The 23,064-nt window shown below is 42.0% G+C and overlaps 2 protein-coding genes, 1 long non-coding RNA gene and 1 other non-coding gene across 12 annotated transcripts; 2 read left to right on the top strand and 2 right to left on the bottom strand.

The window, feature by feature from the left end:
• Positions 1-2,633: 2,633 nt before the first annotated feature.
• On the top strand, positions 2,634-15,344 carry tpd52l2b (tpd52 like 2b). 9 transcript variants are annotated; one of them, XM_031566093.2, is made up of 10 exons: positions 2,634-3,087; positions 4,964-5,085; positions 5,474-5,622; positions 6,246-6,305; positions 8,572-8,619; positions 10,135-10,236; positions 11,929-11,955; positions 12,389-12,433; positions 13,032-13,080; positions 13,654-15,344. In XM_031566093.2, exons 1-10 carry the CDS (start codon positions 3,069-3,071, stop codon positions 13,738-13,740), a joined length of 708 nt encoding a protein of 235 aa, XP_031421953.1. In that variant the 5' UTR covers positions 2,634-3,068; the 3' UTR covers positions 13,741-15,344. The 9 variants fall into 9 exon arrangements, with proteins under 9 accessions (XP_031421953.1, XP_031421952.1, XP_012690499.1 ...); XM_031566092.2 differs by having other exon boundaries at positions 2,641-3,087; positions 4,937-5,085; XM_012835045.3 differs by lacking the exon at positions 11,929-11,955 and having other exon boundaries at positions 2,823-3,087; positions 4,937-5,085.
• A 231-nt stretch (positions 15,345-15,575) lies between these two features.
• LOC122132861 lies at positions 15,576-19,196 on the bottom strand. The gene is made up of 2 exons (XR_006152368.1): positions 18,841-19,196; positions 15,576-16,498 (listed from the first exon to the last, which is right to left on the bottom strand). It is a non-coding gene; the product is annotated as an uncharacterized LOC122132861 (long non-coding RNA).
• An 845-nt stretch (positions 19,197-20,041) lies between these two features.
• trnae-cuc lies at positions 20,042-20,113 on the bottom strand. Its single transcript has one exon. It is a non-coding gene; the product is annotated as a tRNA-Glu (tRNA).
• A 422-nt stretch (positions 20,114-20,535) lies between these two features.
• On the top strand, positions 20,536-22,895 carry ppdpfb (pancreatic progenitor cell differentiation and proliferation factor b). Its single transcript, XM_031566091.2, has 5 exons — positions 20,536-20,694; positions 21,558-21,650; positions 21,741-21,818; positions 22,104-22,197; positions 22,475-22,895. The coding sequence occupies exons 2-5, from the start codon at positions 21,596-21,598 to the stop codon at positions 22,599-22,601; spliced, it is 354 nt and encodes a 117-aa protein (XP_031421951.1). The 5' UTR covers positions 20,536-20,694; positions 21,558-21,595; the 3' UTR covers positions 22,602-22,895.
• The last annotated feature ends 169 nt before the right edge of the window (positions 22,896-23,064 follow it).

Genomic DNA, 23,064 nt, shown 5'->3' with positions numbered 1-23,064 from the left:
AGCGCTTATGTATCATGTACTATATATGTGTATATACATGTATGTGTAGTAGGAGTTTGAATATGTTTGTATGACTCTGTGTATGGGCGGATCAGTATGTATGTATGTATTACGACATGTCCGACAGTGGTACAGGGGTTAGAGGAGTTGTATAGAGGAGTCGTTTATTAATCGGAAGGTTGCTAGTTTGATTCCCCTCTCCGCCTTACCAAGTGTGTAACTGTCCTAGTGTTTTATTAATGAATTATTATTTTCATTAAATGGTGAAATATTGAATAACTCAATTACCTGCAATTCCATAAAAGCCCTCTTTGATTGCATTTACTCGGACATGGCCAGGGAATGTACACATCCATAAGTTTCTTAAGCGCCAAATAAACTTTACGAACAGCACGGCATGCAGCGGCTTTCACTGTGACTGTACAAAAATGTACATCTTGCAAAAAAGTGCAAGGCTATGCATACAGTCTGTGAGACAGTCAATGCTTGGCTGCGGTGTGTGGTGTTCGCAATGTATGGCTCGAGAAGGTCTTGTAAATAAATTATTCCTTGTCGACAGAATCGATAGCGCTCGTATAGGAAGTCATCATGATGTGATAACGGATCTTGGCGATCTCGAAGAACTCTCTCCCTATTAAACGCTAATTTAAACTAATATCGCTACTTCGTCAATGGGATCTCTGAGGAAGGGAGCTGCCATTTTTTTCCCGGGGGAGTGGCAAGCTTATCCAGCTCACTTAAGCTGTTAGCCTGCGCTTGAGCAGGTTCAAGTTTATTGATGTGTTGCTATGGTGATTTTGCCAAAGTTGCTTAGTGGAACCGAAAAGGCAGACTTATGTTATCTTATCCTGAAAATGATCTTGGTAACTCGCTAAGCAAGGTACGAAGAATAGGGCCCTGGATGGTCTAGTAGAGGAAATGTTTGGGATAGTTATTATACCTTATTACAACTTTTATTATGGTTTGCAAGAGACCGCTTCGGCTGTGTTAGCAAGCTAGCACTGCCACCACCAAGCTTAAGAGCTGACAGAGCTTAAATCTCCTTAAAGGCTTAATTCAGGAGCTTATAAAAACGTAGTTCTGGATTCTTTACCATGTTGGTTTAGCACATCCCACCCCACAAGCATTTTTTAATTTTTGTAAGCAGAACCAAGTGACAAGGAGGCACCTTCACACAATACAAAGTCAATAGGGTGTGGTTGTGACCATTGTCATTTTGAATGTGGCGGATTAGCATTTTTGCACATTCTGGCTTTAAAAACACCCGTGGCAGTTAAATAACTGCTTGAGAGACCCCATATTCGATTATTTTCATTAAAATGCACTTGTATGGTGTTTCTGTAAAGACCGTAGACCCATTAGCTATATCTCTAAAAAATGTCTGTTGCTAACCCTTTGCTACCAGTGAAAATGATCAGACTACAGTACAAGGCAAGTCACTTAGCTTAATGTGAGTAGAAGCTGTCGGTAGGAAAACTGTATGATCAGGGAAAGTGTATTAAAACCGGATGTCGTCACTTTAAGCCGGTCTCTGGTTGGATAAAGCTTTTCAGCAGAAATGGACAAGGACCTTTGATTTATTCTGTAGGAACCATGCCGATGCCTGACTTTTAATATTGTGTGACGTTGTTGAAGTTCAAGTTCAACATTAATAGCGATTGAATTACCCTTGTGTCGTGTAATCGCTAGCGGTAAATAAACGTTAATAACTTGAATGACTGATTAAGGATATATGTTACACATCACAAACACATGTAATCGATGGGTTTTGGGGGAAATGAGGTAATTGGTTAGCTTAAATTGCAGTATCTTAGGCGAGCTAATTGACCTGGCTAGCTATAGCGGAATTAACAGTGCTAGCTTTGTGTTTGGTCATATAGCTTCGTAAAAGTTCGGTTAACAAGTCACTTGTGTGTTTAGTTGTATGACTTCGTAAAAGTTCGGTTAACAACAAGTCAATTGAGCATTAAGCCACCTGACTATAATGGGACTATTCATATTAGCATGCTAACGTTAGACTTATTAGCAGCGAGGCTAGCTAGCTACTATGTGTTCCAATGGATTGTTGGTCTAAGCGTTAGCTTCAGTTAAGACCTACGTGTACCACATGAACAACTAAACGAGTCAATGTAGACATATAAAAAGTTGTGTAGATAGCTTTATTCACATAAGCCGTATAACTTCACAAAAATAATAATAATTTAAAGAAAACCGATCGTTTGCATGCCAGGCGATCAACACAACTTCTCAACTAAAAAGTAAAGGTCCTTGTCCATTTCTGCTGAAAAGCTTTATCCAACCAGAGACCGGCTTAAAGTGACGACATCCGGTTTTAATACACTTTCCCTGATCATACAGTTTTCCTACCGACAGAAGCTACCCATAGCTTAGCATAGCTAAAGTAAACACATCGATTACCTTAGCGTTTGTAAATAAATCAGATGTTTTAGGCAGTTGTAACATTAAGTTTCATAAGAAACCGTGGGGTGTGCATCTGTGTTCTGTCCACTGTCCATTCTTTTTCTACTTTGGCATATTGGTAGCAACATCTTTATTTTTATGAATCAAGACAACAGATCGTTACAGAAGACCAACTCATTTTAACTCACCAAATAATTTGCTGAGGTTTTCTACTGGCGTTGTTTCGGTTACACCTTATTTTCACCAATTTTGCAAAAACCCATTCATTTTTCCATAGGGATTTTTTCTTCTGAACCAGGTGTTAAAATGCTACTAAAAACTGCAAACTTCCCCATCAACTCCCATATCTATACTTTATGGAGAGCGACGAATTATTTTCTCCTCCGGTGTGGGTGTGGCTTTGCGCTCTGTCTCTACGTCATCCATTTGCGCCGGAAAGGGTGGTAACGAAAGGCTCATCAGGCTGAGTTGGCTGTCTCGTCCGTGTGCCTGGCCGTGACTGTCTCAGCGAATTGTTGTTGTGGGCAAGTCGAGGGTACAGGAGGAGAGGAAGAGGGAGTGAAATCTCGGTCATACGAATATTACAAACCGAATATTTTGTTTATTCCCAGAAACCGTTTTCAACGTCTCTTAATTTTTTCGACGCCATGGACACAGCCAATCAAGGTAAATAATGAACCACACGATAGCTGTCATGTCCGATACATTGTTATCAGTTATTCAGTTGTGGTGGAATCGTATGCGAGGATGGCCGTGCTCTAAGGTTCCTTGCTGCATACCACGGCAGCAAAATGGGCCCTGTCATAGCTTCTTCAATAGCACTAGGAGGAGAAAGGAAAGTCAAAGGAGATTAAATTACTTCGGATACTAATAAAACGAAACAAAATAATGGATGTTTTCCTGCTGGTGAATGGGAAATGTATGATTGTATTGTCCTTATAATGAAATCTTCATTAAGGAACACTAGCTAACTTAGCTACCATTAGCAAGACATTTTTAAAATGCAAACTTAATATCTAAACGGCCAAATCCCGAGTTATCAACTGAACCAACCTTTTGCTCACATCAGGTCTGTATAGTGTACAGCCTGTCAGATAAACGAACACCTACAACCTTGTCGAGAGTAATGCCAGAACACCAACCTGTCACAAGTAACGTTACTGTGAAATGTTGTTACACCTCTCTAGCTAGCGTTCGCTAGCCAGCTCATGAACTAAGGTGCTGCTTAGCCAACAGTGAATCTTTAATGAATAGTGTCATGATTTACATTCTGCTTTTCAAGAGAAACCATTCCGTACTTTCTGCCACATAAACTATGATTCTTTATCAGAAAAATACTAATGCATCATGAATGTTTACAAACATAGAGCTGATAAACTGCTTTAGCCGTCTTGACAGATGTTACCTCTGTGGGTGTTAGAGTATAAATACCAGCGGTTAACAATAAGCAATCTTTCGTACTTTTCGTACGCCCATATGTTTCTGAGGTACCTGTATTAGCAAGCACTTCCTACACAGCGATAAGATGTCCTACTGTACTCACGGACACATCCGGCAGTAATAAAAGCAGTCACCCAGCGAGCTTGGTAGACCATTGCATCAGGCAAGTGCTTAGCCTTCTCTCATTATGAATGTATTTGATGACCAATTTGTTTGTGGGATGAGCATCCAGCCGTACATTATATGGAATATGGTGTTGTATTATCGGCTCTTGTGCTGTGAAGTGACTCGTACAGTAGAATTATGTTCCATTTCTGTTCATTGAGGGACGAGGCTGAAGTTAGCTCCTTATTCGAATTTTCTGTTCAACCTTAAATGCAGTGCACCTGACTGCAATGACGCAATTGCGCCTGTAGGGGCCTTCGACTTCAGCATCGTCATGCAAGGCCATGGTGTTGTGGTAGCATTGGAGGCGCCTCATAGTTGGAAGTTTAATATGTCAGGGGTATTGTGACGATTGCAGCTATTTTAATATTCAAAGATATAAAGGGGGACATTAACCAACATATGTCTCACTGGAAGGATTTTCTCAAAGAGCAGTTTAAACTCCAGTCGAAAGCATGAGCGTGGCAAACTTGAGGAACCTACCTTAAACCTGTTGACAAACACCCATACAGATGTTGGCAATGATGTGTGACTGGAATGTCCTGTTTATCCACATCAGTAGCTATTGTCATCTCCCATTTACACTGAAACATCACCATTTACTATTGCATACAATAGCTCAGTGTTGCATTGAGTTAGATGGCCAGTCCGGCGGTGACTGATTATAACACAGACTTATTCAGCCCTGTTGTGACCCAGAGATTCCCGCTAAATACTTTCTGCACAATTTTTTCAACCCTTTGTAATTAAATGTCAGTAGTCAGTTTTGTTGTTGTTCAGTAATTGTTCCTCTTTTGTCTTAAACAGATGCATAGCTCAAATGAACAAGCATCTTTCTTGCATATCTGCACAGTGTGTTACACTGTAATACAACACATTCTCTTTCTATGTTCGTGGTCAATGATTACAGACATCAATCTTAACTCCCCCAACAAAGGTCTGGGCACAAATGACCTCTCGGATGTCCCCGTTGAAGGAGCAGTCGGGAATGCTGAAAGAACGCTGCCTCCTGGCATGACAGAGGAGGAGGCGGAGGAGCTGCGCACAGAGCTCACCAAGGTAAGAGGCACCATTACCGTGATGCCAGTCGCTAATCTGTGCATGGTGTATGTTGAGTGATCCGGTTTTGAAACTACAGCAAAATTGTTGTTGCATAATATATCCAATTTTGCATATGCATAGACATATTTTTTTCAAATTGCTAAGTCATGGTGCCAATGATTTGTTCTTAATATGAAGGCTAATAGAAAACGTATACAAGTAATATCATATAAAATTATGGCAGTTCTGGATAGCCCTGACTGTCCTAAAAAAAATCAACCTATTACATGTATGGCTACTTCTTATATTGACCTAGATAGAAGTTGAGAAGTAAAAGTACTGAAATTATGCTGAAAATATCCTAGGCCTGTTGGTTAATATAATTATCTGCTCCTGCTTCTGCTAGGTGGAAGAGGAGATTGTTACCCTGCGCCAGGTGCTCTCGGCAAAAGAGAAGCATTCCACCGAGCTGAAAAGGAAGCTAGGCCTCAGCCCTCTCGTTGAGCTCAAACAGAACCTCACCAAAGGCTGGCAGGACGTCCAGACCTCAAATGCGTGAGTAGAATCTTCTAGAAAGTCGTCAGTTCACTTTTGAGGAAGTGATGCATTCCCTTAGTTCAGTTCTTCATCAAGTTTTAGGTTGAGACCACAGATGAACAACTGTTGACATGACCACTCAGTCATGACATTGTTAAGCTTCAGTTCCCTCTGCTAAGCTGCTGCTTGCCAGCCCCTCTGATGGCTGTTTGTGCCTGCTGCCTTATGACGCGAGAAATGCTTTTATTTCCTGTCCCTACTACCCTTCCTGCCACGGTCCATATGTCCCATTTGTGTCCATCCATTATAGAAATCTGTCATTTTATTTTCCCACAGCACGTCAGAGATGGCCATATTGGCTGACACTTATTTGAAGCCCTTAGGCGTTATTGTGGTTGTGTGCTGCTGTTATTTCACCTGACTGAATGAGGGCAGACCCTCTTGAAAGGCACAGAGATTGAAAGTATCTGTCTGAGTCACCCCTGAATCAACGCTAGTCCTGTGAGCTCGAGCGCTCGTCTCTCCACCACCGCAGTACATCCGTCGGATTCCACACAAACCAGTGTGAAAACCACCTACCGTCTCCACTGCGACAGCGCAGTATGTGTACTTGCCTTTACCCCCCTTTTTTTTCTTTCTAGCTATGTGAGAACCACAGAGCGACTCAGCCAGTGGAATGAGAACGTTATTGGCTCTGATCTGTGAGTCCGTCTGCATGAGGGGTGTGCTGTGCCCTTGTTACCTTTTGCACTGTGGGCCTCTCCCTACCTCTTTATTGCCAGGCCCCAGCAGACCGAAACTTTGACTCTCAAATAATACTTGCTAAATACTTACCTACCAGCGGATCTCAATCAAACAATTATGTACATGCATGTACATGCATGTTTGACTATAGAGTTCATGGGTATCTGTGCAGGGTTCTCTAGCCACATGCATAGTAGTGGTGTTGTGTGTTTTTATGCCTTGAATTAACCTCTTCTGCCTAGCCTGCCTGGCCTGTGGTGTTTGCACTAATCCTCTTCCTCTCTGTCTTCTGGACAGGAGTGTTTGTCTTGGGGTGGTGTTGTGGTGAAACATCTTTGTGCACTTGGTTGAAGTAAACACTCATCTTTCTCTCTCTCTCCTTCTCTCTGTGGAGCAGTGTCTGTTCTCGGCACTGGGTAGTGAATCTGCACATTACACAGATAGTTTCTTGTGGTGGCTGTGGTAGGAGGTTATGAAATGTGCCCCAGTTCTGTAGAACAAAAGCTTGGTTTTCATATTCTATTGGTCTTGCTCTCTCTCTCTCTCTCCCTCTCCATCTATCTACCTCTCTCCCTCTCCTTCACTCCCTCTTCTTGCTTTATCTTGTTCATTCCTTTTTTCAGTCTCTGTATTCTGTCCTCCTTCTTTTTCAGTCTTCTGACCTCCTTCTGTCTCTCTTTTCACTGGTCGATTCATACAGGCTTTTTTGGTGACCATTTCAGGTTTGGTTTACCTCTTTATTCTTTTTACGTGTTGTTCCTCAGAGCCCAGACTTCCCTGTTTCAGTTTCACATAAGATATGGTCTCTGAGTCAAAAAAGGACACTTTCTCATCAGCATCTAATTAGCACTGTCCTTGTCCCTGTGTGCCATAATCTAGTGGCATAATGCACTTCACAGGATGTGCTCATCACACCCTTTTAGGCCCTGACTAATGGCAGGAGGGCTGCACTCTTCCTGTAATACCTGAGCTCCTGGAATTTACTGGATGGCTGACTAGGTCAAAAACTGGCCGGACAGGGTTCTTAATCATGAGCCTATGAGAGATCTTGCACCTGCCTCTCAGCGCACACACACACACACACACACACACACACACACACACACACACACACACACACACACACACTTCATGGGCGCCAGCCCTTCGACACAGCCTGGCTTCTGATTGGCTGGGGGGCACCGGTGGAATGAGCTTATAGGATGTACAGTAGTATGCTGGTGCTGTGCTCTTGTGTGTGTGCAGTCACATGATTCCTCCAAAGACAGGTTCTGATTGTACAGCAGAGTGCTTGTGCCACGTAGCCTGTGAAGAGGGTGGCACTGTGGCTGGCCTGAATGTAATGAGCATGTGCCAAGCCCATGTGAAAAACAAGCCTAGAAGTCAGTAGCTCAAATGTACCAAGCACATACGAACAAGGCACCACAAAGACATTGTCTCAATGTGATTCTCAAAAGCCAGTTAAGCCCTTTGAGTGACTTTCTTTGTGGCCCGTGTTAGGAAATAGTTGAAGCCTTCTCAGTGTTGAAACCGAAAGTCACCCAGAGGTGAATCAAGGTTTCTGTAATGTTTTTTCCCCCTCCCCACCCCATCCGTATAGTATAGTACTACTAATATGTTTGGTCAAGCCACCGCATAGAGCATTGGCCAGAGCTAGCTGTCTCCTGCTTTCCGTCACCGTCATCAGAAAAGCTATTTCCCCTGTGAGGGAAGCTGCTGACCGCAGGACATAAACGCATATGCTGTTGGTGGTATAGCTGTTTTTGTGTCCTCTTGATTTACTGGATTCCTAAACGTGTTTCCACGCGTACTTGACTGGGCCAAAAGTATTCTGAGTTTATGGATGTTACCTCACCACCAACAGCACCAGCGTGCTTATGTACATGCACAGCATATACTGTACATGCTCCATTAACTAAATGTTGCCTTTTCATTTGTAAGCTGTATGCAAAGTGCTGTGCTCTTTCTCCCTTGGTCAAAGTTGGGCCAAAGTGAGAATAACTGCTTCATGATTGGCGAAACAGAGATTCACCACTAGTTTGTTTTCTTCTGTGTTTGTGCCGTAAGTGTGCTGCATACCCAAGCCTGTTCGTCTAATGTGTGGTTTTATTTTTTTTAATCATCACTGTGTTTAGACAGTATTGTTGATGCATGTGTGTAATTCCCTAATGGTATTGTCCATGTGAGACCAGATGTTTGAATTGTCACCCTGTCTGCTTGTAGATATCTTTCAGCGGCAGCAACTCTGGATGACATTGCCCAGTCAGAAGCGTGAGTTGTTACATTCCTCCATGTCTTTTGTTTGTTTTTTTCTATCATTTGGCTTCAGTCTGTGGATAGTTTTCTCATCCTCTAACAACATGTAGTTGCAACTCAGCAGTATCTGTGCTAGGTTATTTCAGTGTGGCGGGTTTTGACATTATTCTGCTTCCTTTAGGTGCTTTCATCTCTCCTAACACTAGTGGTGGTATTGTCGCTGCTGAGACAGGGGCTGCTGAGTTCCAGGGGCTTGTGGTAGTTTTAATGTGTGATGTGGGATTGTGCCGGGGAGTTTAGCTAATGCATTGGGTGCTGTTATATCTCTTCTGGGCTGGTAAACAAACCTAAATGCTTCGAGTGAGTGGGCTTAGGAGTCTGTGTCAGATGTTTGAAAGGTGAAGGCTGGGCTGGTGGAGATCTTCTCATTCTGGTGGTAGTCATACTCCTCAGGACTGTATAATCTCTTAGGGGGCTTCGTTAGTTTGTAGGCAGATGCTGTTTAGCTCCACTCCTGACCAAAAGCAGAGTCACCTTATCTAGGCTGACAGAAATTAGTCCCATCCAGTCGGTAAGTTTCTCTAGATGTGTGTCAGAAGTCCGACCAACAAGTTCATAAAGTGTGTGTGTGTGTTTCGGTACCAATGTCATTCCAGCTAAAGCATTAGATCAGTTGGCCAGCTGATAAAGTTCACATTCCTTGAGTTCTTAATCTGCTGTTTTTAGCTGAGCTACTTGTAGAGGGAGGGTTGTGTGTTATTTTGGAAATCCAGTTGGACAACTGTGTGTACTCACCACTCCCACCATCTGATCTCCGTGTCAGCGTGTCACATTGTTCGCTCAGTTTCAGCTTTGTCCTATCACATCTCTGTTAATAATGCCATTATGTCCAGCTGCTGGACTGCAACAGTTGCTGTTTATTCCTTTGGAGGGTTGATTTACAGATCGGTATCTCTTAAAGAAACGAGATCTCCCCGACAGCGCTGCTGGCCCACACTGGGTTTGGCTCTGGCAAGTGGCTCTGGCAAACATGGTTCACCACACCTAGGTGTACTCAGAAAGCAGACAGCCTATTAAGTGGAAAGTCCTGTGGAGCAAACAAGTGCACGTGACTGCATCCTTCCATAAATGGGTCATTCCCCCTCTCTTCATTTCTGGGTAACCGCCTCTCACTGACTCACTGGTACACACTAGCACACACCCACACACTTTAATGTGTTTTGAAGCCTTTGCAGAATGGTACCTGTGGAAATGAACAGATGACTGCTTTTGCATTTGTGTCCAAGGACCCTGTGTCTACATTTCTCTCTCTCTCTCTTTCTTTCTCTCTCTCTCTCTCTCTCTCTCTCTCTCTTGTTCTCTTAGTACACCCCTTTCAAAAAATCTTTCCAAGCAGAGATGGCAAGGGGCAATACATTTTAAGTCCGCTATTGTGTATGTCATGATTTGTTTCTGATGGTCCTCTCTCTCTCTCTTTTTTTTCTTTCTCTCTTTTCTCTCCCTCTTTTTTTTCTCTCCCTCTCCCTCCAGATATAAAAAGACTCAGGAAACCCTGTCTCAGGCAGGTCAGAAGACCTCTGCTGCTTTCTCCACCATGGGCACAGCCATCAGCAGGAAACTGGGTGACATGAGGTACCAACAACTTCAGGGAGAGGAATGACTTCCTGTCTGACCCGGACAAACACCTTTCCTGTCCAGGCTTACTTTGTGCCATACACCAAGCAGCAAAGGCTCTAATCCTTCCTCAAATATACATATATTTATTTAGCAGCCATTTTGATCCAAAATGGTAGATTTCATCAAAACGTGTGCTCTGAGGGACATCCACGATCTTAGCATACTGAGTGCCTTGCTGTACTTCTAATTTAACTGTGTACCCCCCTATACCACTATCGTGCAAAATGGCTGCCGAAAGAAATATTGCATCAGGAAACATTAACACTTACATTGTTAGTGTCATTGAATGCTTCGACGTGTCCAGTTGTAGCGTGTTGAGTTCAGCTGTTCTTAGCAGGCTGTTGCTCATGCAGATTTTTGTGTTTGAGAGTCTTTGTTGGTTGGAAAGTGCTGGCTTCTACTTAGCTATTCTGGTGCTTTCTCGTTAGCTGCTAATAGCCCGCCTGTCCTCGCTCTCCTCCTTCCTGCATGTACTCAACCTCACCCAAGCACTTAGATTTCCTCCACTCTTTCCATGTTAACGATCCATATAATGGGAATTCAATTAGTCTACGGAGTCCTTTTCAAAAAGGCACATTGGCTTCATGTCATGAGCTGAAGATAAGGTCATTTCTGTCATGGATGTTGACACTGTTCCTCTCCCCCAAACAAAACTGACATTCCTACACTAAAGGCAGGTAGCAAAACTACCTGAACTGGAGATAATTGCTCTCTAAATACCACAGCATGCTCCAGGCAACAGTCAAAGAAATTGAAAGGGTCCCACACTGTGAAACAAGTGACGTAAGCTAAGCATTTATCCAGCGGGTCAGAACAACACAGGACAGTTCATGTAGGAAAAACTAATTGACTATAACTCCTTGCATTCTGTTTCTTGACATGATTGATTAGTGTACAGGCTACATAGCTTATTTACCTGAGATCCTTATCCCAGGGTTTGTAAACCACTATCCTACATTGAAGTATAAGAAACTCATATTCCATTCCCTTCCCCCCAAAAGACCTGTCCCTATGAAATGCAGTTAGATAGCCATGCCTTGAGCTATAGAATGTGTAACTACCATAAAAGACCATGGGTTGTCCATGTGACTTGTCTCAGCCCAATATGGTTGTGGACAATATTGCAGAATAATCACCAGAATGCAGTAGCCGTCTCCATTAGTGAACAACCAAAAGTTCTAGGGATTGATAAAAGCTAAGAGAAGTTAAAACTGTGTTTCTAAGCAAAATTTTCTTTGCTAAATCTGTCTCGGAATCCTCGAATACAACATCCAACGATCCTTGTCTCTTGATTCAGAACATGGCTGTCTATCTGATTTCATGACTCACATAACCGAATAATTTACTCATCCTTATACTAGTTTTTGTCGTGCATCTTCATTTAGCTGTCCTTTGTGACCCCTAGATCTTCTCATCAACCATCATTGACTCAAGACTCAATGCACAACTGCTAAATCGTACAACAGCGTTGTGATGTCCTTATGCTTAACTCACTCAACCTTCCAATTTACAGGGCTCTCATGCACTCTCCTTACTACATAAATCCCAAGTAATATTGCTTGCCTCCCCAGTATCTCTGCCTCCCGCAAAACTTGATTGCTTTTGTTTGTTTCCTTTTTTTTTAAACTGCTGCCTTTTGGCCAACAGAGCTCTACCTTTCTCTCATTCTTTTGGGTAAGACTGATTAATTGGTCTGATTCATGTAATTCCCCATTAGTAGAGTAATGATAACTAGATTTTTTTCCCCAATGGAAAATTGAAGGCTTTCAGCCTCCTCTACATCAGCATGAGGTCAAGCTCTGTCTGTTTTTATTAGAATGCCCTTTACTTCTACAGTACCTGCCTTGACTAGCTACTCGTGCACGTCTCTGATATTGTTGCATAATCTGAATAATGAACACTATTCTTTGGATCTTTGAGGTAACAAATATTTGCTAAGCCTCTTCCAATCACTAAATACATCTGTGCTGGAAGGCTAACAGAAGCCCCATTAGCCCCATTAACTCTAATGGGTCCTCTTACGGCTTTAAATATCCTGTCTTCCTCATATGTTCCTGCTTGCCTTATAACACGCACACTTCTTGTCTTCCTTTCAATGCACTCAAAGTGGCAACTACTCCATTCGCCACTCCATAAGTATGCCAGCCATGAGGTAATGTACACTGGGGACACCACAGGAGCCTGTTTCCCTTCTCTCAATTATAGCTCGTTCTTTTGTTGTAAATTATTCTGCCGTGATGTGCGAATGACTTACCGTGTGATTTGTTCTGAATGACTTGGGAGTTAGATGGGTGTAATCTGTTCTTTCTTTTCAGATAATTCATTAGCTGGTTGTTTTTGACTTGTATTCAAAGTAAAAACAGGGTACATTTGTAGGGGTAGTTTATACAGATCAGGGCTAGCTGACCTTAACATAAAAATCTGCAGTTATCTAAACCCTGTTCTAGTAGGTACTGATTAAAGGTTTACTTCACAGTGCAGCACAATATGTGTTGTGCAGCTATACACCAGTGTCTAGAAAGAACTGCCTACTAGCTCTGCTATGAGACAGTCTCTTTGTGCTCACAGAAAAAGAAACCTAATACAATGCCCTATTAGCACGTGTGGTAGACGAGTAGATAATGGCAGACATGTCATCTTTGGGTAAGCCATCCCATAAGTGTGTCCTGGTTAAAAGCATTGTTGCTCCTTCTCCTTCTTGCCTCCTTGTGTCTGAGCATACTGTAACAGTCAGTAATTCTCTCCCTCAGGAACTCCACCACCTTCAAATCCTTTGAGGACAAAGTTGGAAACATGAAGGTAAGATCCAGAAAATTAGTCCACTGGTCAGTCTAATCTGAAGGGCTGATTGCACAAAGTAGTCACTGAAGTCACATAAATTCAAATGCTTTAAAAAAAAAAAAAATTATAATGTTCCACCTAGTGGAGTGTCACAGAACTACATCAATATGCCTATGAGGCGTGTCAAAACAAAATCAGAGTTCCCAAAAATGAGAAGTGGATATTGGATATTCTAAATCGACAGTTAAATTATCTTTAAAAATAAGGGGACTTTGAAATGAATGCATAGCAACCAGTTCTTCCTGTCATGAAGTTATCAGACCTAGGAAAACAGGTTTTGGGATGGATAAACAAGCCACTTCTTTGACAAAACATATACATTATATTAAAGAATGGCAAAATAAAAAAAATTAAAAACATTATGTGGTTAATTTTTAGACACACTCTCCTTTCAAATAGCTGTATCTGGGAATTAACTTTAGTGACACTGAATTGGTTTTGTGACAGGCCACGTACATTTTTTTCTAACCTTGTCCTTGCATCCTGTTTTCCTCTTCATGCCCACTCCGCCCGTCTCTGTGTCCCGTCCAGACCAAAGTGGTGGGTCCTCGGGCTAATGGAGAGGAGCTCCAGTCCCCTGAGGAGACTAACCCCGTACAGGACAATGCCCCCTTCTAGAGCAGCCACGCATGCCTCCCATGCCCCCTCCCCACCCAGACTGTACAGTCGCATCATCTCTCTCCAGTGACGCCGGCCAGCCACCTGTGACCTCCAGCTCCTGGCACCTCCATCCACGCCCCCGACCTTGACCTTGACCTCCTGACCCTCCAAACAGCATGTGCTCATGTCGCCAATCGGAAACAGCACCGCAGGCACCCATACTCACCTGAAAGCATCATGACATGAAATCGACAGATGTAAAAATAAAAATTAACACCAAAAACAGACAATAAAAGATGTTAAACCATTTTGTATTATAAACTATTTTACACTGCTTTGCATAATGTTTTTACATAACTTTTATCTATATACAAAGATATATATATGAACAACTATATTTAAAGTGTACTGCCAAGCAGCATTCATCAATAGGTGAGGGAAATCTGCATAAAAATAAATAAAAAGAAAAGAGATCATGTATTGGAGGGGAAATTAAACAATTACAATTTTAAAATTCAAACAGAAAAGAGGGTAAATGATCACAGTATTCTAAACTGCTGACCATTCAACTCCAGTCTTTTGTTTTTCTTAAACTAAGTACAATGTGAAGCAATGCTTTGCAGTACATCTGGTGAATGTGGAATCTCTCAGCCTTACACTTTGTCACTAGTGTTTGCTCGATCTGTCTGATTTCTGTTTTTTTTCTATGTTTTATGCTTTATTATTATGTTTATTATGTTTGTTTGTTTTTTTTGTTTGTTTTTTTGTTTTTTTTGTTCTCCTTCATTTCCTGTCAGCTGAGTTTAAAGTAATGTACAGGGAGGGTAACTGAGTTTTGTGTTGATAATTTGCCTGCTTTTGTGCCATACCACATGTGGTAATGTTCAGCCGATGCACGCAAGGCTCTCACTTGCACATGTACACCAGTCACATACTTGTCAGTTGTCAAATCTTACCAGTGAAGGTTCACTTCCATGTACACTAACCTGGCCCTTAAAACACTGAACCCAAACAACCATAATGTTTTTAACCGTGCTGTTGATTGGTTGATTTACTAGAGACTTGACACTACGGCCATTTTGAGCATTGCACGGTCACTTTTGTACTTCAACGATAAGAAGTAGATTGCCAAAATTGGCCTGCCAAAAGTCTTTTTCTGTTTGCCTTCAGTACACTCACTGTGTCCTTTTCTGTGGCCGCACATTGAAAGATTTTGGTAGTTTACAGAAACCAAGATTGGGGGGGGGGGGTTAAGGATTTGTATTTGGTCTCCACAAGATAAAACAAAATATGAAGAAAGCTGCCATTATTTGATAGATGTAGGTTGCGTGTCATCAATGAAATTCACGTTGTGCTATTGGAAGTGTAGAACACTGCATACATAGTTTGTATAGAATGAGGGCTATTGTGTTTTTTTGAGGTTATGGAGGCAGTAAGTATTCTGAAATCTCATGGGCTAGTTACTTTAGGCTAAACACACCATAGAGCTTTAATTTAGGTATCTGAATTTTAGATGTACAGAGGAAATGTAATTGTTTTGTTTGGAGCCAACTGTGATGGATCAGTTTTCAGTTTATGTTTTTACTCTGTTTGGGATATCAATAAAGCATTCCTTAAAATAATAGGTTGTATAGTGTTATTAGTTATACTTTAACCGTTTGTTAAATATTTGTGTAATGATTTTGCAGGTTGAAGTGGGCAGCTTAAAAAATATCTTGTGTTTGCGTCCTACATATGGGCCACAAAACTCGGTGACCACTTGGTGGAAAGGAAAAAGGGAGAAGAAAATGTGGCTGTTTCCGCATCCTTATCTTTTTGACAAATGCCTTTCTAACTGCTTAAACACACATAGGAAACTTCTGAATGTTTTTAATTATTTGGACACACCCGCAGACGGGATACGAACCCAGTACTGTGGAAATAACACATACAATTTGTATAATTGACACAATAGGATACAAATCAGAAACATAAAATAATACAAATAACAATGGATGAGAACACATAACTCAACACCCCCACTATATATATATATAAATATAAATTTATATATATGTCTCATACACATATATTCGTGTTCTTTATGTGTAATCATTATTTAATTCTTCTCCCACATACCTGTACCTGAAGTACCAGAATGTCCACTGCCAAGGGATCATCGCATGCAGATCTTTCCATTTCTTTTCATCATTTTCAGTGTTTTTGTAGTGTATTTTGTTTTGTATTGACTTGTTAATAACATGCAATGTTACTTTTATTAATGTTGTCATTGGCATCATCCCCGTTTATTATTTTCAACATCATCATTATTATCATTACTGTTATTATTGTTATCAGTGTGCTGTTTTAACACAGATTGTCATTAAAAACACCCCCTTGTACAGCAACACTCAGGTCACAGACAACACTCAGAATCAGAAATGGTTATACAAATGTTTTTTTGCCACAAGGAGACTGGAAACAGGACTGTAGGCACAGAGCCACTGTACATAGAACCCCACTAGGGGATAGGCATAAACCCCACTAATGGCCAACCATGTCTAGCATAAAAGCCCCCACACAATGTCCACACAAAAGCAAGATACACGCCTTCCCCCCAAAAGGTATTATCAGTTTGCAATACTTAAACCACGCCCCACATTCCACAGAAAAAAACACCGCAATAGATCAATCCATACCAAAGAGGAGTCATCCCAATCCAGGAACGCTCCCCAATAGCGCTCCCCAATAGCACTCCGATGACGCACAGCTCTTCCCCCCCACGAGGAATTTCCAACTACAGAGGAACACAATACAGTCAAACAAACAAACACTTAGAGCAGCCCACACACCATTAAGTTGGGAGATCCAGTGACAAACTAAATGACCAGTGTGGTGGAAGAAAGAACCTCCCTTTTGCCTGGCAGCTGGAGAGTATTGGGCAGTGTGTGTGTGCATGTGAGTGTTCTACCTGCATCTCTGTCTTTTAGGCCTTCTCTGTGTAGATAGTTGAGGTGTGCAAGCGTACCTGCGTCTGTGTGTCCGTGCCTGCGTGTGCATGCCTGCCTGCGTGTGTCTGTGCTTGCCTGCATGCGTACCTCTGTGTGTGCGTGCGTGCGTATGTGTGTGCCTGCCTGCCTGCCTGCCTGTGTCTGTGCGTGCCTGCCTGCGTGCGTATGTCTGTGTGTGCGTGCATACGTCTGTGTGTGCGTGCATGCGTCTGTGTGTGCGTACGTCTGTGTCTGCCTGCCTGCGTACGTTTGTGTGTGAGTGCGTGCATGCGTGCATGCGTCTGTGTGTGCCTGCCTGCCTGCCTGTGTCCATGCATGCCTGCCTGCATGCGTACGTCTGTTTTTGTGTGCCTGCGTGCCTACGTCTGTGTGTGTGTGGCTGTGTGTGTGTGTGCGTCTGTGTGTCCGTGCCTGCGTGTGCATGCCTGCCTGCGTGTCTGTGCTTGCCTGCATGCGTACCTCTGTGTGTGTGTGCGTGCGTCTGTGTGTGCCTGCCTGCCTGCCTGCCTGTGTCTGTGCGTGCCTGCCTGCGTGCGTACCTCTGTGCGTGCGGGCGTGCGTGCGTGCGTGCGTGCGTGCGTGCGTGCGTGCGTGCGTGCGTGCGTGCGTACGTCTGTGCGTGCGTGCGTCTGTGTGCGTGCGTGCGTCTGTGTGCGTGCGTCTGTGTGCGTGCGTCTGTGTGTGTGCCTGCCCGCCTGCGTCAGTGCGTGCCTAACTGGTTTATTTTACTTTCCCATTGCTCCAGCCTAACCAGGTGTGAAGAGTTTAGCAGTGCACAAGAAGAAAGCGGATGGGTGGCGGATAAAAGACCTGTCTTGCCTGTGGACAGCCCAAGTCTCGATATGAGACTGATGAAGGAGCTTTTTTTAATGTATTGTGTTCCAGAAATCTCACATGCTCTGCCCCTGCTGCTGAGGTCTTCACCATGGCGAGAGTGCACATTCACATTTGTTGTACACACGCACATAGTACTCTCTTGTTTACAGTCATTTGGAGCACAGGGATATATGTCTATGCTTACCATTTTCATTTAGTCATTGTGAAAAGTTATATTTGAATACTGGCCTTAAATGTTCCATATCATTTCTGAAATGCTTATCTTTATGATTACAATCCACACTTTTACATTTGTATAAAACGTGCAGTCCTATTTGATGTATATATATTTTGTCTGTTATGAATTTGATTTTCTTTTATCTGTGTGATTAAGACTGTATGTTAAACTGACCTCAAAGCTTTTCACATTCGATAACACCTCAATGGGGATACGAACCGTCTATCTTGGGGCCAGTCGCGTGTTGTAGCGGATAACCGGCCAATAGGATTAAAGCATTTTTCTGGGTCCGTGCATTTATTTTAGATTCCCCAAGATAGAAGGTCCGTATCCCCATTGAGGTGTTATCGAATGTGAAATATATGAGTAGAAAGCATTGTAAATACTTGGGGATTAAAAAAGAATTACAACTTTCTATGTCAAATTAGTTTTTTTGTAGTTTATATCAAATTTATAGTAATGCTACTACTTTGAACATAGTAAAATGACTACTCCATCAGATTGTCAGTATCTTTGTAGAAATGTAATAATGTTGCTTAGTTTTTCCCTTGTTTGTCGAAGTGTGTTTATCATTAATATCCCCTGCACTGCTCAAATCAACTGAACCAGCTTAGACTTGGATTCATTCTTATGAGACAGAGCCTATTCTTGTAGATGGTATAATTAAGCTGAGAATAAGGTTTTCATTTAAGCAGGACTAAAAGGCAGTGTGTAATATCTCAAAACAAGTTCCATTTGTATTAGTCATCATAGTTTTATTGACAACATCTGAAATGATTGTATACTTGTCTCAGTATTTACCCAAATGGAATAGCTTGGACTGTAATTAAAGATACATGTTTTAGAAATAATATGGATCATTTAAGGCCAACAATTAAATATAACTGCTTACAATGACAAAGGAAAATGACAAACAAACAGCTATTAACAATGACAAACTTTCCTTTAAAAAGAAAGAAAACTTGATCAAAAGGGAGCATCAGCCTGGCTGGCCTGATGAATTGAGGTCAGTTTAACATACAGTCTTAATCACACAGATAAAAGAAAATCACATTTATAACAGACAGTGTTTACCATCAACTGATGATGCCTGCAGTTGAGCAGTTGTATCATAGGAGTAGATTGGTTCTGCAGAGTGGGGTCGTCCTTAATCCGTCTGGCTTCAGTTGATTGACTGAAAGTCTACTGTGGTACTACTATAGTCCTGACAAAATTGTACTTTTCCCAAACGTTATTTGTACATTATACGTATGTAATATTGTAATTGTAAAAAGAAAAAAAGAGAGATGGTATCAATCCCTTAGTAGTCAAGCTGTTTTAGTTAGTGCAATGTTTAGTAGCCAATAGCTGTAGTCTCTTACCAAGCCAGCGTTTCTGACGAGTTATCAACACATTACAAGTCAGATCCATGGTGTAAAGATGAGTTAACATCACGACATGAAAACCGTACACATAAATATAAAATACAATTCATTATATTACGTAATTTCAACACAAGTCGTAGCGTCAGTCTCTTAGCAACGAGTGATGCTGAGGTATAGCTAGCTAACTAAACACAACATTGTCATAAAACGGACTGACAAGACTATTTAAAGTCACGACATGAAAACTGTACACATGACTATAAAACGATCATGTCCACTCATCATTTGACGCGTCATTTCACCACAAGTCTTCATTGTTACCTAGTTAGCGATGCTAGCCAATTGGTGACACAAAATTAGTGTCAGTACCGCGCTGACAACATATGATCATGTAACAGCATGAAAACCACACACAATACAAACAAACGTTATTATGTTAATTCATTCTTTGGCACATAATTACCCCAAACGTGTCTGATGTGAGAGAGAAAAGCCTGTCAGCTCACTAACATCAACCTAGCGAATTAGCAGCGAAAACTAATGTTTTTAGGGCAAATTCTAATTTTAGGGCAAATTCTGGCGATATAATTGTAAATGTATCCTGTATATTTACATTCAACCCAACCAACGTATCTTAACTTCGGATGGACACTAGCGTGAATAAATGTAGCGAGTCTCCTGTCAAAAGTTGGCCTGAACTAAAAGTTTTTTCAAAGACCGCGCGTCTTTAAAAAAAACTCGGAACAGCGCCAAAAAGTCGTAGTGGCCAAAAGAATATTACATCCGTAGTGGTTTAGCACTACCATTGGAAATGCATGGGGAACCGTTTATGTCCGTTTAGCTAAAGAATTATCGGCTGCCGCGCCGCGCCGCGCCGGCCCGGGGAAGGGGGACGGGATGAAAAAGTGTCATTCCCTGACCGGGAATCGAACCCGGGCCGCGGCGGTGAGAGCGCCGAATCCTAACCACTAGACTACCAGGGACACATTAGTGCAGGCATTGTATATACATAATCTCTAATATATAATTAAAGAATGCATAAATGTATAAGATTCGTCAAATATGACACGCTCATGATTTGGTGAATGCTAGCAACATAGTCTACCAAAGCAAAGGCACATTTTGCAATCAGGAGAAAAGACTGGTCTGAGCTAGTTTTTCCCCCGATCAATCGTTTGCTGGGGCTCCTTCCCTTATATTCGGAATAGATAGGATAGGCGCTTCTCCTCTATCTTACGAGAATGTTTCACATTAACTGGAAAACCTACAATCAAGGACTTTGCTACACATGATAACGCCTTAGCAATATGTCACTTGTTTTGGTGGGTTTACATGGCCACGCCTTTTCTTGCAAGTTCCTTGTGTATGACGTCACTAGCGTTATATATGCGAGTGCTTCAATATTATTGTCCATATTCTGCTGTATCGACCAACAGGACGTGGAGGGTTTCAGCCACCCAAACATTTCTTTCAAATGGGCCCCGTCGCCTAGCGTTTACTCCCCAGAGCCTCGCCGACTGAGTTGAGAAGGTGCTTATTTCCATCAGCACAAACGGTTCTAAAGGTATGTTTGCATAAATGGATTCTTAACCGTAACTCGTAACAGCCAGCCATGCTACACAAGGATGCTAGATAGCCATCATATCATAGCTATCTAATTTAGCTGCTTATGTTAACGTTAGCTGTTGGCGATAAAGATTTGATGGCTACCGTTGTTTTTCGAAATGTGGAGGATGACGACGACCAGTGATTTTATTTTTTTGTTAATTTATATATATATGTTAGTTTGCGTTGATCTCCTTCATACGTGGCTACATTTAAATGTGCATGAATTCTCATTTATCTTAAATGTCGAACTATCTTATATAATTAAACGATTGTAGATAACGGTCGTTGTAGGTTTTTAACATGTATCTAGCTAGCTAACGTTAGTTGGGATTACACTGATCACTGAACATCACCAGACGGTCAGTCAGTGTGTAAACATCATACAGCTAGCTGTACATAAGCTAACGTTTGCTAACTGTTATCGGGATTCTTTGCGTGCAGTTGCCTGGTGAGTAGGGCTTATCCAGTGTTTTTGACGGTGTAACATGACACCAGTTTGTAACACATAAAAACATATATACTGGTGTAGATATGGCAACCTCTCAAACCACAGTATTTCAATATACATGGAGATGTTTTGCTCCCCTGACGTGGGGGGCACAGAACACGTAGGTTTGATGCCTGGGGGATCTCCTTCTCGGAGCCATTTTTATCTCCTGAAGGAATTGCAACGAGCGGTTCATTGAAATAAATGTATTTTGAAGACTGACGTTTGTTTACACCAATGACGGACTGCCCAAAATGTCAAACTCACCCCTGTGCTGCTTTTCCGCAGTCGTCCTCTTTTCTAATAATGCACTGCTTATTATCTTCACATAGGGTTTCCATCTAAGGCACTGTTTACAAGGATCTGTAGAATGGCAGCTATTCCGGCAGGCGGCTCTTTGGTTGCAACCCACGACTACTACCGAAGTATGCATCGTATTTTTTTCCCCACAGATAATGACATTTCATGAGAAATTGTTGAATGGGTTTTAATCTAAACTGTGGCTGTATCAATAGGGCGTATTGGCTCCACATCCAGCAACAGCTCCTGCAGCAGTTCAGAGTACAGTGGGGAGGTCATCCCTCACCATCCGGGTAAGAGCTGTTAAGAAATTAATAGTAATTATTATTAGGCTATGTTAAGTTTTCAATTGTGGACAAAGGGTGCCTTCTGTTTCCGTGCATGGCGAACTGTGGGAAGAGTGTTGCAAGGAGACTGTAGTGTACGCTGCAACTGTGTTGAAACAGGAATTTACTGTTAGGGGTGCTTGTCAAGTTCATCCCCATGTTGAGTGATTGCATCACACATGATCAAGGAAAGGCCGGGAGGGGGTGGTGTGAAATACTGTGTTGAACATTTCTGTTACCCTCTCTCTACAGGTCTACCCAAGCAAGACTCTGGGCACTGGTGGTCCAGTTTCTTCTTTGGGAAACAGGTTCAGATGGGTACTCTTGCTGAAGAGAACCAACAGAAGTGAGTGTAAATACAGCTTGGTGACTGTCTTTGTCCAGGGAGCGCTAATATCAAGGTGTTTTAAACACGGCAACCGTGAATACGTTTTGTAATGCTGAGAAAATAGGATGTGTCTGGCTTTAATAGTTAGCTAACATCTTCGCAAAAGTTTTAAGAATGGTGTGTACGTTTTAACATTGAATTACAAGTTTTTTTTTTTTTTTTAAGTAAAATACAACTGGTTTTGGTATTGGGTCCTATCTTGTGAGTTCTTCCACTAATAATAGTTTCATTGCAGGGCTGGTGTGTTGACCATGACTGAAGGACCAGTCACCTGTGTTGCCAGGGAGATGGTGATGAAGAGGCAGGCTAGTGAGAGCAGTGACTCTGGGAAGGCGGAGGTGGGGAGCCCTCCCCCCTCTTGAGCCCAGTGTCCCTGGGGCAACCAACGCTAGGAGACGGAGACGGCTCCTTACTTTCTTTCTTTTTTTTTTTTTAGTAGCACAGGCTGCTTTTAATGGGGGGGTTTTTTTCTTTCATTTTTACCTTAAATTTTTTTATATCTATGATAAAATAAAACTAAAAAAAGGAACACGAGAAGTTTTTGTATGTTTTTACACATGTGTAAGACTGGTGGATTTGATGTTTTGGTTCAAATATTTTTCACGTGATCACCCTGTGTTTTTCAGATTCAATAAAATAGCATCAAGCAGCCTCAACCTCTGTTCCTGTGCCTCTTGATTTTTACCACATTTAAGGCAAGACAAAATGAGAAATATAATACACTGTCAAACATAAAATCAACTCTAACATATGTGAGTTGTAAAAATCCTCTGTTCCACAGTTAACCCTCTCCTGTCAAGATGAATCAGCTCTGCTGACAGCTGC

The sequence above is a fragment of the Clupea harengus genome, chromosome 4 (genome assembly GCF_900700415.2).
Source record: "Clupea harengus chromosome 4, Ch_v2.0.2, whole genome shotgun sequence".
Classification (NCBI taxonomy): domain Eukaryota; kingdom Metazoa; phylum Chordata; class Actinopteri; order Clupeiformes; family Clupeidae; genus Clupea; species Clupea harengus.
This window is presented reverse-complemented; position numbering and strand designations above follow the sequence as displayed.